General features: G+C 33.3%; 1 protein-coding gene across 10 annotated transcripts in view; it reads right to left on the bottom strand.

Moving 5' to 3' along the window:
* The window catches only part of KIF21A (kinesin family member 21A), a 146,061-nt gene that overhangs the window by 37,226 nt on the left and 93,575 nt on the right, over positions 1-15,260 (bottom strand). For all 10 annotated transcript variants that reach the window (XM_087442566.1, XM_087442562.1, XM_087442572.1 and 7 more), the window contains 6 exons: positions 6,324-6,414; positions 5,783-5,900; positions 4,943-5,131; positions 4,079-4,278; positions 2,869-2,976; positions 50-118 (listed from right to left, as the gene is read on the bottom strand). In XM_087442566.1, coding sequence (XP_087298692.1) covers positions 50-118; positions 2,869-2,976; positions 4,079-4,278; positions 4,943-5,131; positions 5,783-5,900; positions 6,324-6,414 — 775 coding nt within the window. The remainder of the gene's footprint in view (positions 1-49; positions 119-2,868; positions 2,977-4,078; positions 4,279-4,942; positions 5,132-5,782; positions 5,901-6,323; positions 6,415-15,260) is intronic.

Raw genomic sequence — 15,260 nt, 5'->3', positions numbered from 1 at the left:
ACATCATTTATCTCAAAGCCAGAATGCTTCCTCCAAATGGTCAACTTGCCTCTTCAGTTTTGCGACGAAGAACCACTTCTTGGTTTCTTTTTTGGGCTTCCAGAAGTCTAAGCTGATGCTATAAAATAATATTGAATAAGTTAAAACAGTAAACTGAAAGCCACAATACTTCCTACTCCTACATTAAGATATTTCCCCATCCCACTGGGAACTGTAAGAGTTCTTAGCAGAATCTGAGCTAACAACAACCTTGCATCCAATTACTACAGATAATATATTATTCCAATAAACACAAATATGTACTGAGATAGCTATCTCGCTCTGAAAAATGAAAAGTTATCTCTGTGACACATACTTTTATTTAACAAACTCATATAGTGTTTAGTATATACAAGAACTTTTCTAAATGCTTTACATATATTGTCTCATTTCATTTTTATTAGACATTTTGTTTTGCTGCCTGAGGCACAAACAGGAAGAAACATAGCTTAGACTATTTTCAATAGAGGCATTTTACAATATATATAGTAATTATAAACTCTGTTTTATCTATAGGGAGAATATATATTAATTGTATTAGCAGTTTATAATAACTTGGAAATGTTATTATGCTGGATAAAGCAAATGGACAATAAAACATGTCAATATTGGCTACCAATTTGTTTCTAGGTACTCTATATGATAAAGACAATTAAATATGGGTTACTTTAAGCCATTTTATAGGGCTATAATATAGAAAAGAATCTTGGACTGAAAATGAACATAGATCCTAGTTCCGGTTCTGTCATTTATTCAATTCTGTGATCTTGGGCAAAGCTTAAGAATTGGACTCGATCACAAAACATTCCTTCTAGGACTTAAATTCTGTGATATAATAAATAACCCCTCGTGTTTTATGTCTCAAATTCAAACATATCATTCACGTCATGTTTATGCATATTCTTATCTCATGTGATGGAAATTCTCAGAGAAAAGGACTCTATCTTATCGCTGCTATAGCTTCATTGCCTATAACAATGATTGACATAGAAGCAAAGTTAATATATCTTTTTTAAATGAAAGTACTACCAAAAATTAAAATCAACATATAGTTTGAAACTTGTTACTATATTAAATTCCTTCCTACTAAAAGTCAAATCTCAGGGTTGGCCTGGTGGCGCAAGCGGTTAAGTGCACGTGCTCCGCTGCGGCGGCCCAGGGTTCGCCGGTTCGGATCCTGGGTGCACACCGACGCACCGCTTGGCAAGCCATGCTGTGGCGGCGTCCCATATAAAATGGAGGAAGGTGGGCACAGATGTTAGCCCAGAGCCAGTCTTCCTCAGCAAAAAAAAAAAAAAAAATAGGATTGGCAGATGTTAGCACAGGGCTGATCTCCCTCACAAAAAAAAAAAAAGTCAAATCTCAAGCTTATTCATATTTTTTGTGTACAAACATACTTGGTTCTCTTAACAGTTCAAAGATGAATATGACAAGAAACAATTTGGAAAGGAGGTCAATATGAACACATAGCAACAAATAAAAGGAAGAAGGAGTCTAAATGTTAGCTTCATACATGATTAGCCAGTCTCACATCTTTATAATAGAATGTTATATCATATATGAACATAAGATTCCAAAGCTCCATCCCAGGAGTTAATTGTTCAATACTGATCTCTCTATATCTTATATGAATTAGTAATAAAGAAATATATAACAAACATTGTAAGGAAATTCCTGCCATCCAAAAGTTTTCATTAAAAACAAAATAAATAACCAAAAATGGAAATAATCCAAATGTCCGTCGATTGAGGAATGGATAAACAAAATGTGCTCTACCCATAAAGCCATAAAAAGGAGCGAACTACTAATATTTGCTATAACATGGATGAACTGTGAAAATATCACACTAAACAAAAGAAGCCAGACACAAAGGCTATGTAGTATATGATTCCATTTATATGAAATGTGCAAAATAGGCAAATCCATAGAGACAAAATGTAGATTAGTGGCTGTCAGGGGCCAGGGAGAGGGTAGAAGGGGGAGTGACTGCTAATGGGGACGAAGTTTCTTTAGGGAGTGATGAAAATGTTCTGGAATTAGATAATGGTGATTATTGTACAATTTTGTGAATATACTAGAAACTTGAATTGTACAGTTTAAAAGAGTGAATTTTATGGTATGTGAATTATCTCAATTTTTAAAAAATAGCAGTTAGAAAAAAAAGAATAGGCAACATGTTAGTATGTGCTTCTACTTGATCAGTAGGAACATATTGGTATAAATAAGATATAAAACGCCCAGGAATTGAAAGTGACAAAATATATTAATTATTAAAATACAGTGATAGGCTAGGAAAATAAACATAGTCATAAACATGGGAATTATCTGGCTAAAATATCTACTTTTTTATCTCATTACTCTCTCCTCTCTATCTCCTTAAATTTCCTCTTTACCTCCCAAAGTAGATTTCTTGTTTCTAAAATATCCTGTATGGTCATGTTTTCTCTAGGGAAGATTTAGAAAAACATTGAGCAAGAAAAAAGGAACACAGGCTGAAACTTAACCAACAATGGGGAAAAGAAGGTGATGGCCTCTTCCTTTAAGAAAAAATAAAATCATAAAGATAATTCTTCCTTTTAAAGAAATAATCATATCATCTAGGAAATGTCTCCAATAAAATTTTTAATAATATTATAGTGTTTTTCATAAACTTTTTATTGAATCATTATAATCCACATACTATAATAAATGCCATATTATAAAATTAATGCCTATTTATTGTCCTTAACCTGCATTTAATAAAGTTATCAGAAAATTTTCTTCCATTTATTAAACAATCTTATTCAATGTACAATATTCTTACATAACTGAGAGTTAAAGTCCACTCACCTCTCTTTTACGCTGATCCTTTTTCAATTGAGCAATCTCTCTATTTCTTCTAGACTCTGTCAATCTGGCTTTTTCTTGTTCTTCTTTCATTTGTTTCATTAGGCGAACCTAAAATTTTAGGTAAACACATCTATTGGAATTAACTATCAAATATTCACTACATAAATCACATGCATGTAAGTGCTTAGACTTCTCAATACTTCACAAGGAAAACATGGAGTTTTGCTACACAATTTAAATGGTCAACTCTTATTTTTGTAGGATTAATACATTTCTATTTCTAATATATTTCTATCAAATTGCTTAGGGCTCTATGCCTTTTATATTCAATGTTCAGTTGTTCTACAACTTGAATGAATTTTTGGTACTTAAATTACGAGTAGCTGTGTGACCTTGAACGAGTTACTTAACCTCTCTAGGCTTTGGTTTTCTTATCTATAAAACAGATGATAGTTCCATGGCATCGGATTCTTATGAGAATTCAATGAGTTAATACCTGTATAGTGCTTATAACAGGGCCTGGCACATGCTAAGCACCCAACAATTTCAGCTATTTTTATTGTCATCAGCAACTACACAACATAATAATTTAACTACTTCCTAAATCGTTTCCACATTTGCTATTTTATGGAAATGACATTGATTTTCACGCCAAATGTTAAGAATAACCAATCCCACAGCAAAAACAGAAAATAGATCAGGATTCACATACTCTCTTCGGTCAAGGGAAGAAAAGTTGTACTTTTCTATGCTTGGGAATGATAAATACCAAATTCAAGATAGTTGTTACCTCTCGGGGAAAGGTGAACATGATCAGGAAGGGATACATAGCAGGCTTTGTATATATCTGTAATGTTTAACATCTTAAACTAGTTAGCGGATATAGTGTTCATTATGTTATTATTTAGGCTTTTTTGCATGTTTGAAATATACTTTTGTTAACTTTGTGTAAGAGTTTTAAGAGGAGAAATATCCATCAAAGTCCCATCAAAGTCAGAGAAGCCCTGCTGACCACATGATTTTTAGCTTCTCTCTGACTTTGATAACAGATGACCATAGGAAACAACTTCTAATTGACAAAAGGAAGTGCATCATTTGCAAGACTGAGTTACCTTTTATTGAATACAGAAAGAACCATAATAATTTTTTTTGGTTCAAAATGACACAAGCACCCCCAACATCAAACTGTAACGGAAAATAAAATCAATACCTTTGTTTTTTTCATTTCCATCACATCCTGCTGTAATTTCTTCAACTGCTTTTCATATTGAGACTGATTTTTAAGCAACCTTGCATGCTCTTTTTGAGCTGTCTGAAGTCTCTGCAGTTCTTTATTCATGGCTTGGAGTTTCTTTTCATATTCAGATCTAACTTTTTTTGCCTTTTCTTCTGAGTAAGATTCCACTGAGCCTAAATGACCATAGGATATTTGTATTTGTTTTTGTGAGACACAAATTTTTATTTCACAGATTTAGAACTCACGACCTCAGAGAAGAACTACCTCCCAACATGACCCTCAGGAAGCCAGGCTGTCTTTCAATCACTCTCTTTTATTATCTACTCTTAAACTGTTTAACAATTATTGAAGTTTTGTTTGTTTGTTTGTTTTTTAATTTAAAAAACCTCCTCAGTATAAATCAATACGTTAAAACATTTAGCCAGAACTTTGGACAAAATAATTAAATAGCCTAGACAAGGATCACATGAAAAAGAAAATAAATAACAACATTTAACATAATAAGACAGGGCCGGCCCGGTGGCTTAGCGGTTAAGTGCGTGCGCTCCACTGCTGGCGGCCCGGGTTCGGATCCCGGGCGTGCACCGACGCACCGCTTCTCCGGCCATGCTGAGGCCACGTCCCACATACAGCAACTAGAAGGATGTGCAGCTATGACATACAACTATCTACCGGGGCTTTGGGGGAAAAACAAATAAATAAAATCTTTAACATAATAAGACAAATTAACATTTCATGTGGCTTCTAATATAATTTTTTCTTCTAAAGGAAGAGAAGATAAAAACCCATTTTGACAATTTAGTTTGTACTTTCATTTCAATTAAATAGAATTCTTACCTAAGTTTTGAAGCACCTGGTCTCTTTCAAGCTGAGTGTCTCGAATTTTATGTTGCAGCATCATTAGCTTCTCTTCATATTGCTTTTTGAGTGTCTGCAGTCTTTTCTGGCTGTTTTCTAGTTCATCAATCAGCTTTTGCTTGATGGCAATTTCACAAGTAATGTTTGCTAAGTCTGCTTGATAATTGGCTATTTAGAAAAGAAGAAAATAAAAATACTGAGGCCGAAATATTATAACTCTAGCTTTCAAGCAAGAACATGAAAACCATCATCTACATCCAGGTACTCACTTAGCAGCTATAAGGAAAATGTCTTGAATACACCAAAAACTAAAAAAGACGAACAAGATAAAGAGTCCACATTGGTCAGGGACAACAGACACTATTTGCGCCAAGAATGGAAATCACACAATGACGAAATCCAACAAGGGAAAACACACGAGCCTTAGAGGGCATCCACAGGTCAGGAGTTATAAAAGCTACTTTCACCAAGGATGAAATGGAGAACGTTAAGAGTGTTCCGGGGGCCAGCCCAGTGGCGCAAGAGGTTAAGTGTGCGCGCTCCGCTGCGGCAGCCCGGGATTCGCAGGTTCGGATCCCGAGCATGCACTGACGCACCGCTTAGCAAGCCATGCTGTAGCGGCGTCCCATATAAAGTGGAGGAAGACGGGCACGGATGTTAGCCCAGGGCCAGTCTTCCTCACCAAAAAAAGAGGAGGATTGGCAGATGTTAGCATAGGGCTGATCTCCTCACAAAAAAATTTTTAAAAAAAGAGTTTTCTGTCATGTTTTTAAAAAGTTCCCAAAATAAACGTTTGCCCTCGTACTAAACGGCAAGCACCTTTTTCATCTGATTCGGAATCTGATTCATCAGAGCTTTCACCCCCTTCAATATCATCTTCTTCTTCCTCCTCCTCTTCCTCCTCATCTTCATGATCACTCACTTCTTGACTTTCTTCCTAAAATGTGATTTGTGACCATTAATAGCACAACATTGGCAAAGCAAATTGATTACCTCGTTAAGAGAGATGGCTGGAGTACAAAGTGCAGAAGCAAAAAAAAATTCACTTTTCATCAGTTCCAAAATCATTCCCTGATTTTAAGATTATTACATAATAATTTAGTCTGAAATCAAAGAGTACTTCAGCACTAATAGTATTCTATCCCCCCCCCACATACAATGCTTTCACAACGCAAAAGACTGAGAGTTGCTAATATTTTATAGCTCACATTTCTGAAGAAAAGAAGTCCTAAAGGAAATTTTAAAATGGATGCATGATTAACTATTTCTCTTTTCTACATATAAGTTAGTACAGTTATCAGCAACCCAAAACAACCTAATCCAGGGACTAAAAATTACAAGTTCTTTCTTTCATACTTACCACTTCTAATTCATTGTTTTCTCTTTCTGAAATACCCTTTTCTTCTTTCTTCTCTTGGTCAGTGTCTATATTATCCTCTTTACCAGCCACACTTAAAAAAAAAGGAACAAAAGGGTATGGTGTTAGTAGAGAGGAAAATCATTCACTTTTTGTTCCCAGATTTTTAAAAATCATCAATTATTTGTGAAAACAAACTAGAAAAGTTGATCATTTGACTGAGCAAAGTTATCATGTCTGATGCTTCAGAGGAAAACAGAAATTGCCATTCAGACAACAGCGTCGTGATTTATATCACTGGAGAAAAACGTATTTTCTGGAAACACTGAGAAATAGATTACACCCTGGAGCATGAGACCTGGTGAGACAGCTAAGAACTAATCAGAGTAACAGCCAATTAACTAGAATGTTAAGCAATTTAAATTCAAAGAAAATCAAAACAAATATTTTTGTTTTCTCATCTAAATATATAAAACTTTTCTAAACACGAAGATATAGAAACTCCATTTTTCTTGATATCCTAATACATTTAAAAATAAATTTAAAGATCCAGAATAAATCTGCCCACAGTAAATTGTCTACACTGGCTGTATCCATCAGAGTGTTCAGATTTCCTCTGGTAACAGCACAGGCTCTTTTTTCCTAGGCCATATTTACAGCACAGGGTTGCCTCTCATTTTGTTCTCGCAGAAATGAGACTTTGCATATCAAAACTGTCTGAAGTTTGGGCTGATCTTTGATTGAATAGAAAATTCAGCATCTGCCACAAGATTCACCATACAAACAGAAGCCTCCTCTTCAGTTACCTAGTACCAACAGCCCTAACTACACACTGATGTCAGGGAGTGGTTATAGCTAAACTAATTCAGCCCTGGTGGTCCTGAGAAGAAGATAGAAGACTCTATAGTGAGCAAAGTTTTTGCACACTTAAATCACTTTGACCCTTTTAGGGTTTAGCAGCCATGATCAATTATGCACAGTAGTTACACTTTTGTTCACTTTTTGCTCATACATTTAGTCAAGCTAAATAATATTAAGAAATTGAACTTTAAATGAATCTGCATGTGAAAGATTTCTTTTTGTGCGACAGTAACATTTTAAAATCATTTAGAATAAAAAGAATACTTGAATAGGCAATATTCTCCAAATAAAATTCCCCTAGAATTTTAAAGAAATTAAAAACGTTATCAGAATAGCTTTATAACAGCTAACATTTCTTTCAGATATTCTGCTACATTAAATAACTGCCCTAATACATGAATTTACTTTGGGCTTCTAGGTGAAAATTTTAATCTTATTTAGGCCCTGTTATTAATATTATACTCTAATGTTTAACTCTAGGTCCCAATTCTCACAGATATTTTTGTACTCAGAACAAGACAAATATAAATACTTTTCCTCTGTAAGCACTTTTCAAAGTTCTTAATTTATGTTTATTTATTTGATTATTTCTTTAATTTCTCTCTTCCCCATTAGACTATAAACCTCATGAGGGTAGGGATCATGTCTATTTTGCTCAGCATTACATCTGCAGTACCCAGAGGATTTGCATAATAAATGTGCAGTGTTTGTTAAATATATTAACCCCTAAGATTGTGTGTGAGCACCTCTGTTTGAACCTGCCTGTGTGTCTCATGAACTAATTACCTTGGAGTGGAATGGCATGGATTGAAAGATGCATAGAAGACAGCATATCTCTAGAGTGAGAAGAAACTACCAATAGGAATATCAACAAAACAGTCTTAACTAGAGAGGAATTAAGGAATTATAATTGTTAAATCATTTTGTTAGGGAAAAATGCTCAATATATTGAATGCCTCTCTTATATCACTTGTATTATACTAGGACTACTGATTTTCTACCATCATGCAGTTAAAGCTGAAAATCTAGAAAGAAACTCTCCCTTCATCCACTCATCTCATTCAAAGGCCAGCACCATGTACTCAAACAGTGCTATACTTGAGGTTTAGGACTAAGGTTTAGGGCTAGGAAAGTAGAACGCGTTAGGAAAGACTCTCCCATCAGCGTTTCCAAATCCCTGCTCTGTGCAGTCTCCCTTCCTCACCTGCACATGTCGCAGCATACAATTTTTGTTATTGTTGGTTCCTTCATTACTTCAAGTTCCAGCTCAAATTCCCTTTTACTCAGGTTTATAGTCATACAACCACTATTCCGAACACTTGACCCAACACATCCTCCTACTCCCTCCAAGTCACCAGCATCCAGCTTAACAAATGTCACTTTTTACTTATATATAAAGTTAACTCCTATATTATAAGCTGTTCCTGCCAATTCTGATGCAGAAAAATCAGCAGTTGTAACTTTATATTATTAATTTACCTTTATAAATCACTTAAGGCTTAAGCTTTTAAAATACAAATTGATAACTTTATAATTATTGTACCTCAAATATTCAAGTTTTTCTCAATAAACCAAGAGAAACTAACATCTAAAATAAGTATCTAAGCAGCAATGAAAGATATTTAAGTTTGCACCTTACATAGAATCAGAATCTTGGAGTTGGAAAGAACATTAGTGATCATGGCGTTTAACCCCGTTGACATTTGACAGCCAATGTCAAACTTTTTATAGACAACCAAAAGAGAAACTGTGGCCTGGGAAGTTAATCCACTCAAGGGGACTAAAACCAGGTGTTATGACTCCCAGGCCAGTATTCTAGATCAGAATCTTGCACTCAAAGTTCAGTCCACAGACAGGGAAGCATCAGCATCACCCTGGAGCTTGTCAGATATGCAGAATTCAGGCTCCACCTCAGTCCTACAGGACCAGACCAGAATCTTCATTTCATCAAACTCCCCAGGTGATGGGTATGCATATTCTTGTTGAGAAGCCCTGTCCTAGCACATCACACTGCTCTGCTTTTGTTATCCTTTAGGGATGAGAAAAATTGGAACTAAACTCTATTTACTATGTACATTTAAAGGACTGAATATTTTAAGGTGGTAAAATGTTTCCATGCACTACTTTAACTATGTACCTTATTTTGATCTTTCAAAATAGAAGAAATTACACATTTTCAATGCCTTAACTTAATTCCAATGATAAACATAATGTCCTAATATTATACTAATTAGGTGAGTTCTAGTGTGACTTACAGACAATTAGAATTATATTCTAATTATAGAATACTTTAAATAAGTCATAGAATTATAGAATAGAATTATAGCAACTTGAGAATACTATATAATATGTAGAATATAATTGTGGAATGTAAATTATTAAGTAATTTCAAGAAAATATAATTTTTAAGCTTTCATACTTAAAGTAAGATATTAGTTTAACAAATTGTTGCATAGTAAAAGTTCTCAAAAGGCTTATTTTAGGTACAAGATGAAATGTCTAAAGTGGTGCTTCTAAAATACTTAAATATTATTTTAAAACCAGTTTATTTCTTAATCATTTTGATTATATAATCTGGAGATTTGTTTAGAAAAATCTATGAAGAGAAGTTCTGCTAAGAAGTAAAATAATGCTTGATCCTGATTTAAACAACCATAATTCTGAACGAGTAAAATGCAAATTTTTATTATATAGAGAGTTCAGAAATGTGTTTCTAAATTTTGCTCAATTTTCAAATGAAAAAAGAGAGAATATCCTGTTTTTGATGCTCATTTCAAATACATTTTAAAAGTAACACTTATTTTTCTAACTCAACCTTAAAAATGCCTTATAAATAAGTAGTAAGACCACAGTTTCCTTTTGCTTTGTTGCCATTTTAATGTTGTTTTTTAACAAAGATTACACCAAATGAGAAAGAGAGGAGAAAGAGCCCACCCATGACTTAGAATGGACTACAACAACATGTCAATTCCCACCCAATTAATTATTCTCAGTCCGCTCACAAGTTTCTGAAAGATACATTCTGAAAGTCAAATGGTGGGGGTTTTGGGTCTTTTTTAGCCTAAAACGATAGTTATTCTGAAATCATATGAAATTGCCTGAATTTTAATTTTAGTGAGGGTTTTATTTTTAAAAAGTATTTTTTAAAATATATTTGGTGTTTTTGTTAATTATATAAAATCATCATTACTTTTAGGAGCACCAAGCTAATCTAGTCTTGAAACAATCTATAATTCTATAACACATTTTCTTGTGAATGGCAACTAAGTACTTAAACGACATTTTAATAAAAAACCTGGGAAATATTCCAACCTTCTTTCTTCTCGATTGCTTTCCTCAAGTTTCTGTAGCCTTCAAAATCACGAGGCACAGTATTGGAAGGCCAAGCCAATGAAGGACAAACCAGACAGTAAAAAGCGAAAGTGATAAGAAGGTAAAAATGATACATGAGCTTGAAGACTTTAAAATAAATTTTAAAAGATATCATCAAAGGACAATACACAGTAAAAAGGCAATACATTTTGTATGAATAAAAAGTAAGTAGAAAAATAAGTAGCATTATATCAAAGAAGAATATATAGATTATCAGTTGAAATTATTCAGCAGTAAAATGTAGAGTTTCAATTTATATAAATTGGTAAGTAGTGGGAGTGTTTGGATGCCATTGCTTTTTTTCATCTGAAATTGATCAATTTTCTCAGCTTTCCCCAAAAAGCCCACTTTCAATGATGTCCTCTTCCTTTTAAACCTTTACAGAAGACCTTTTCATGGCATCATTTAAAAGAACTTCAAAAAGTAATGCCTTTATACCACAATATGAAAATACCATTAATACTACATACTAGGATACTACTTTTAAAATTTGTATTCTATTTTAATATACTACATGAACAGCACTAAATCTAAAAAAAAAAATTCTATTTCAAAATTATACATGAAATGGTATTATGGTCAAATGAATATGGTTGTTATGATATCAGTGAAAAACTACAATTTTATTAATTGAAAATTAAAATCTCATATCACTGTACTAATTATTAGAAACTAACTATTGAAAGCACATCTTAAGGCAAAGGTGGCAATAAAATGGGAAATGTAGTACTTTCCATTAGTAAGATTATTTTTCAATCCAAAAAGTATAAGAAAAATTATAAATATGTACTTAAAGCCTTTGAAATATAATTTAAAGAATATTCAATACGCAGCACTGGGCATCTTTACTCAATGGAATGTACTGAATACCAATATTTGTCACAGACAAAAAGAAAGATGTGCTAGGCTCTGATTAAGCATAGCATAGCAATCTTGATAGAGCACACTTTTGCCCAGAATTCCAAAATGTTTTTCAGAGTCATCAATATTTTAAAATGAAGAGACTGAGTCTTAGGTATGAATTATTTCATTAAGCCAGTTCTCATTTTAATCTTAAAACATGTGCTCACATGTGATTTTTATTTGTTGGCCTGCAATTGTTTTTCACAATCAACTTATATACTGCTATTACGAAAAGAGACTAGCAATCTTTCCGAGAACAAAAGTCTACAGAGTGATATTCACTAGGGATCAAAAGGTCCAGTGCAGTGGCTAAAAAAAGGAATGTAAAGCCATTGCCTAAGAAATTTGTGTGTTTCTAGAATTTCAACCTGACACTACTAAATACAATTTTAAATGCAGTCTGATGATGCAAGTCATTTAAAGCTAGATATCCAAAAACATGGAGATCAATGTGTGAATGGTAAACTTTCTTTATCCACATACACAGAAAAATGCAAAAAATTTTTATGTCTAATCTAGGCTTATACTGATGATAATAAGCTACAATGGCTCAGATAATATGGTTCCTTGGCAAAGAGCCCAAATTTTCTACGTTCAAAAAGCAGAATTTTTGTTTATCTTACAAGAGAGCTATATTAAAATGTACATATGAATGATATGAGCTAATAAGTAGATAAACTTCAGATGCTTTCCCAATTGCGTCTTTAAAAAACATTGCAATCAATAACTCAAAAAGACAACGGAGGGGTGGAGAAATAAACTAATAATCTGATACTTCTCCATAATTTAAAGGAGTTTAGTTTTTATTTCCTTTACTTCCATTACAATGCTTCTTCTACAGTAAAGAGAGAGAGAGTGTGAATGACAAACTTCGCCAACCATTCTAACATTTGTCTAACTGAAAAATAGGCAATATAGTCTATTCAATTATTCTTCCTTATTTTCTTATACTCCCTCATTTTCTTACTATCTACACCTTTGGATCATTTTACAGCTCAACAGAAAATAAGCACAGAAAGGAAGAAGAGCAAACCTTAAAACTCCACATATTAGCTATTGGTTGTAGCTTTGATCAAGACTTGAATGCAGAAGAGGGTGAAACTTTCACGTAAAACAGGATATATGGCATCTTCCTTGAAAACAAACACAGCTTCTGACATAAAAATGACCCAGTTGCCACTCTTCCTACCAACACTTACACTGTCAGAAGCCCCGTAGCCACTACAACCAAAAACTAACAACACAAAACAAAGTAAATTAAAAGACATGATGCTTCTAAAGAATTTGTGGATTCAGTGGGGAGGAAAAGAAGCAGCTACGAGAACCGGGACAACTTAGGAAGCTGAACCCAAAGGTCAAGGCCCAGATATGTTTTGGAAACTCTCAGCCAAAAGGGGGTAAAAAAAAATCTTTCCCACACATTTTTTTTTCTTCATGAGGTTGCTGCCCAAAATTGCAGTTTTTGGATTAATGCTTCTCTTTCAAAATTACCAACATCCCTAGACAAAGCTTATTGGTTATAAGTCATTTCCACTAGTATGAATTCCTTTAGTCAGATGGCTTTGCTCCCAAGTTTGAATTTAAGGAGATGAGAGAAGAAAGTAGATGATTTAGAAATTGGGGACACTTCGTAGTAGGGTCGAATTACATGAGAACCGACTACATAAGGGAGGAATGGATCAAGACAGCATGGGGACACAGGAGGTCAGTAGAGGGGGATAAGAAAGACTGGCTAAGGCAGAAATTCATATTTTTTCCACAAAGGTTGGCCTACACTCACAAAAGGGAAAGAAAGTTTCTTTCCCTTTTTTTCCTTTTCTTACTCCCTTCTAAATTGTTCTTGCCACACTGTAAAATGGGTAAAAATCATTTTATGTAAGTTGGGAAACCTGGACACTATGTATTTATAATACTTTCTCGAAAAAAATCATTCCTAAATTCCAAACAATTTTTAATTGAACGTACTATATATGCATAGTTGAGGCAGAACCCAAATTTTGCAATGACCTTTCTGGTAAATAAAATAGATAAGTATGAGGCATGTAATACAACTCAACCAGAATCAATACATCCAAACAGGAGCTATCGCCTCCAAAGAGTCCCTGTGGAAGACTCAACACTAACTTCAGTAAAGCTGCTGTCATTCTAAACACCTCTGGAACTCTGTGTTTATTATTTGTTTGTTTCAACCTGCAGCAAACTCTCTGGTTAAAATGAGAGCTTATCTACTTTTTTAAAATAGGAATTAACATTACAGACAGCTAAAAGTTATTGGGATCTAGAGATAAAAGTTATTGGTGATGAACAAAATGCTTTATAAAGCTGAGTAAAATAAAATAGTATTGGTTTTCATTTTTTAATCCACAACAAGGTTTGAATAGTGTACAGTAAGAAAAATTCTATTAAATTCTATAAATTTATATATGTAGCAATATAAATTTATAAACTGGTTTTAAAGCCTTTTATAGTTATACAGTTTATGGTAGCAAGAAAATATTTTTAGGTTCACACTACATTATATAGGTTGCAGTTTTACAAAGACACACATAGCATGTGTGTGAAAATGCTTTAAAAAGCATTTTTTAAAAGCACCATACATGTTATTAATTTTTTAATGTTACTAATTTATTTTTCTCATTCTAAGCTATCGTTCACTTTTTTCACAGATGATTAAAGTTACAGCTCTAAATTTACCTTATCTGGCTTGGTTTTTTCCTCACAAATTTTTTTTCTCTCATATCAATTTTTGTTAGGAAATAACATTTTTTTCACTTGGATTTTTACGTTTAAATCCAATTGTTTGGTGAGGTCCTCTTAGTATTAACATCACTTATTATTCTTATCATAATAATTATTATATCTACCATAATCACTGAAATAGCCAATTTTTCACTTTGATATAACCACTGATTTATTTAATTTTTTTTTACCTCAAAATGGTTAGGAGCTCCATAAGAAAGCAACAGGGACAAATCTTAATAATAAAATGTTTTTCCTTTAGTATTATTTTTCAGTCAAAATGCTTACAACCCAGCATTGTCACAAAAATAACCTGCATAAGAGGTATTAATTTAGGGTACTCATGATCACCATAAAAATGTCAAAAATAGCCTCGGTTTCTATTGGGATCCCTATCTAGTTTTCTTTATTCATACCCAACAGGTGATTATGGTAACATCTCTAAATTTACCTCAAAAGGAAGAGTAGAATGAGCTCATGACCTTGAGAAATATATCCTTGATTATACTTACTTACTATTCACGAAGACAAACCATCTAGACCTTTAAAAATAAGTCATACCATTTTGACCAACTACAGAACTGAATTTTACAAGTAAATGAAAAGTCATGTGCAAAAGTCTCATTTTTATTCAAGCAATATGTTGGGTCACACTAATTTTGATAATTCTATGATGATTGTTTCAGTCTTAATTGCCCTGCCTAAGAGCTAATCATTATATATTTCTTAATGCTGCCATAATCAGCCATCCATGAAAAATACCTATTAAGACATTAGTATCTTAAGAATGCAATTTCAATTGCAATGCTTCCTAACCATAGATGTGTAACTCCTTGTTTTAATTATTTTTATCATTCCTTTTTAACTCAAGGACACAGAGCAAAATTAATTTGAAGAATTTAAACCTCCAATAACTTTGGTTAACTCCCTGTTCAAGGAAGAAATACCTAATTGCCCAAATAAATTTCTAAATAAACTGAGCAAAGCCAGCAGGTAGATTATATGTCAATAATAATTCTACAACGCATGTCCCCTGTAACAAACCATTTGACAAATAAGATAGCT

Source organism: Ceratotherium simum, chromosome 17 (assembly GCF_057802395.1).
Source record: "Ceratotherium simum simum isolate JZ-2026a chromosome 17, ASM5780239v1, whole genome shotgun sequence".
In the NCBI taxonomy this organism is placed as follows: domain Eukaryota; kingdom Metazoa; phylum Chordata; class Mammalia; order Perissodactyla; family Rhinocerotidae; genus Ceratotherium; species Ceratotherium simum.
This window is presented reverse-complemented; position numbering and strand designations above follow the sequence as displayed.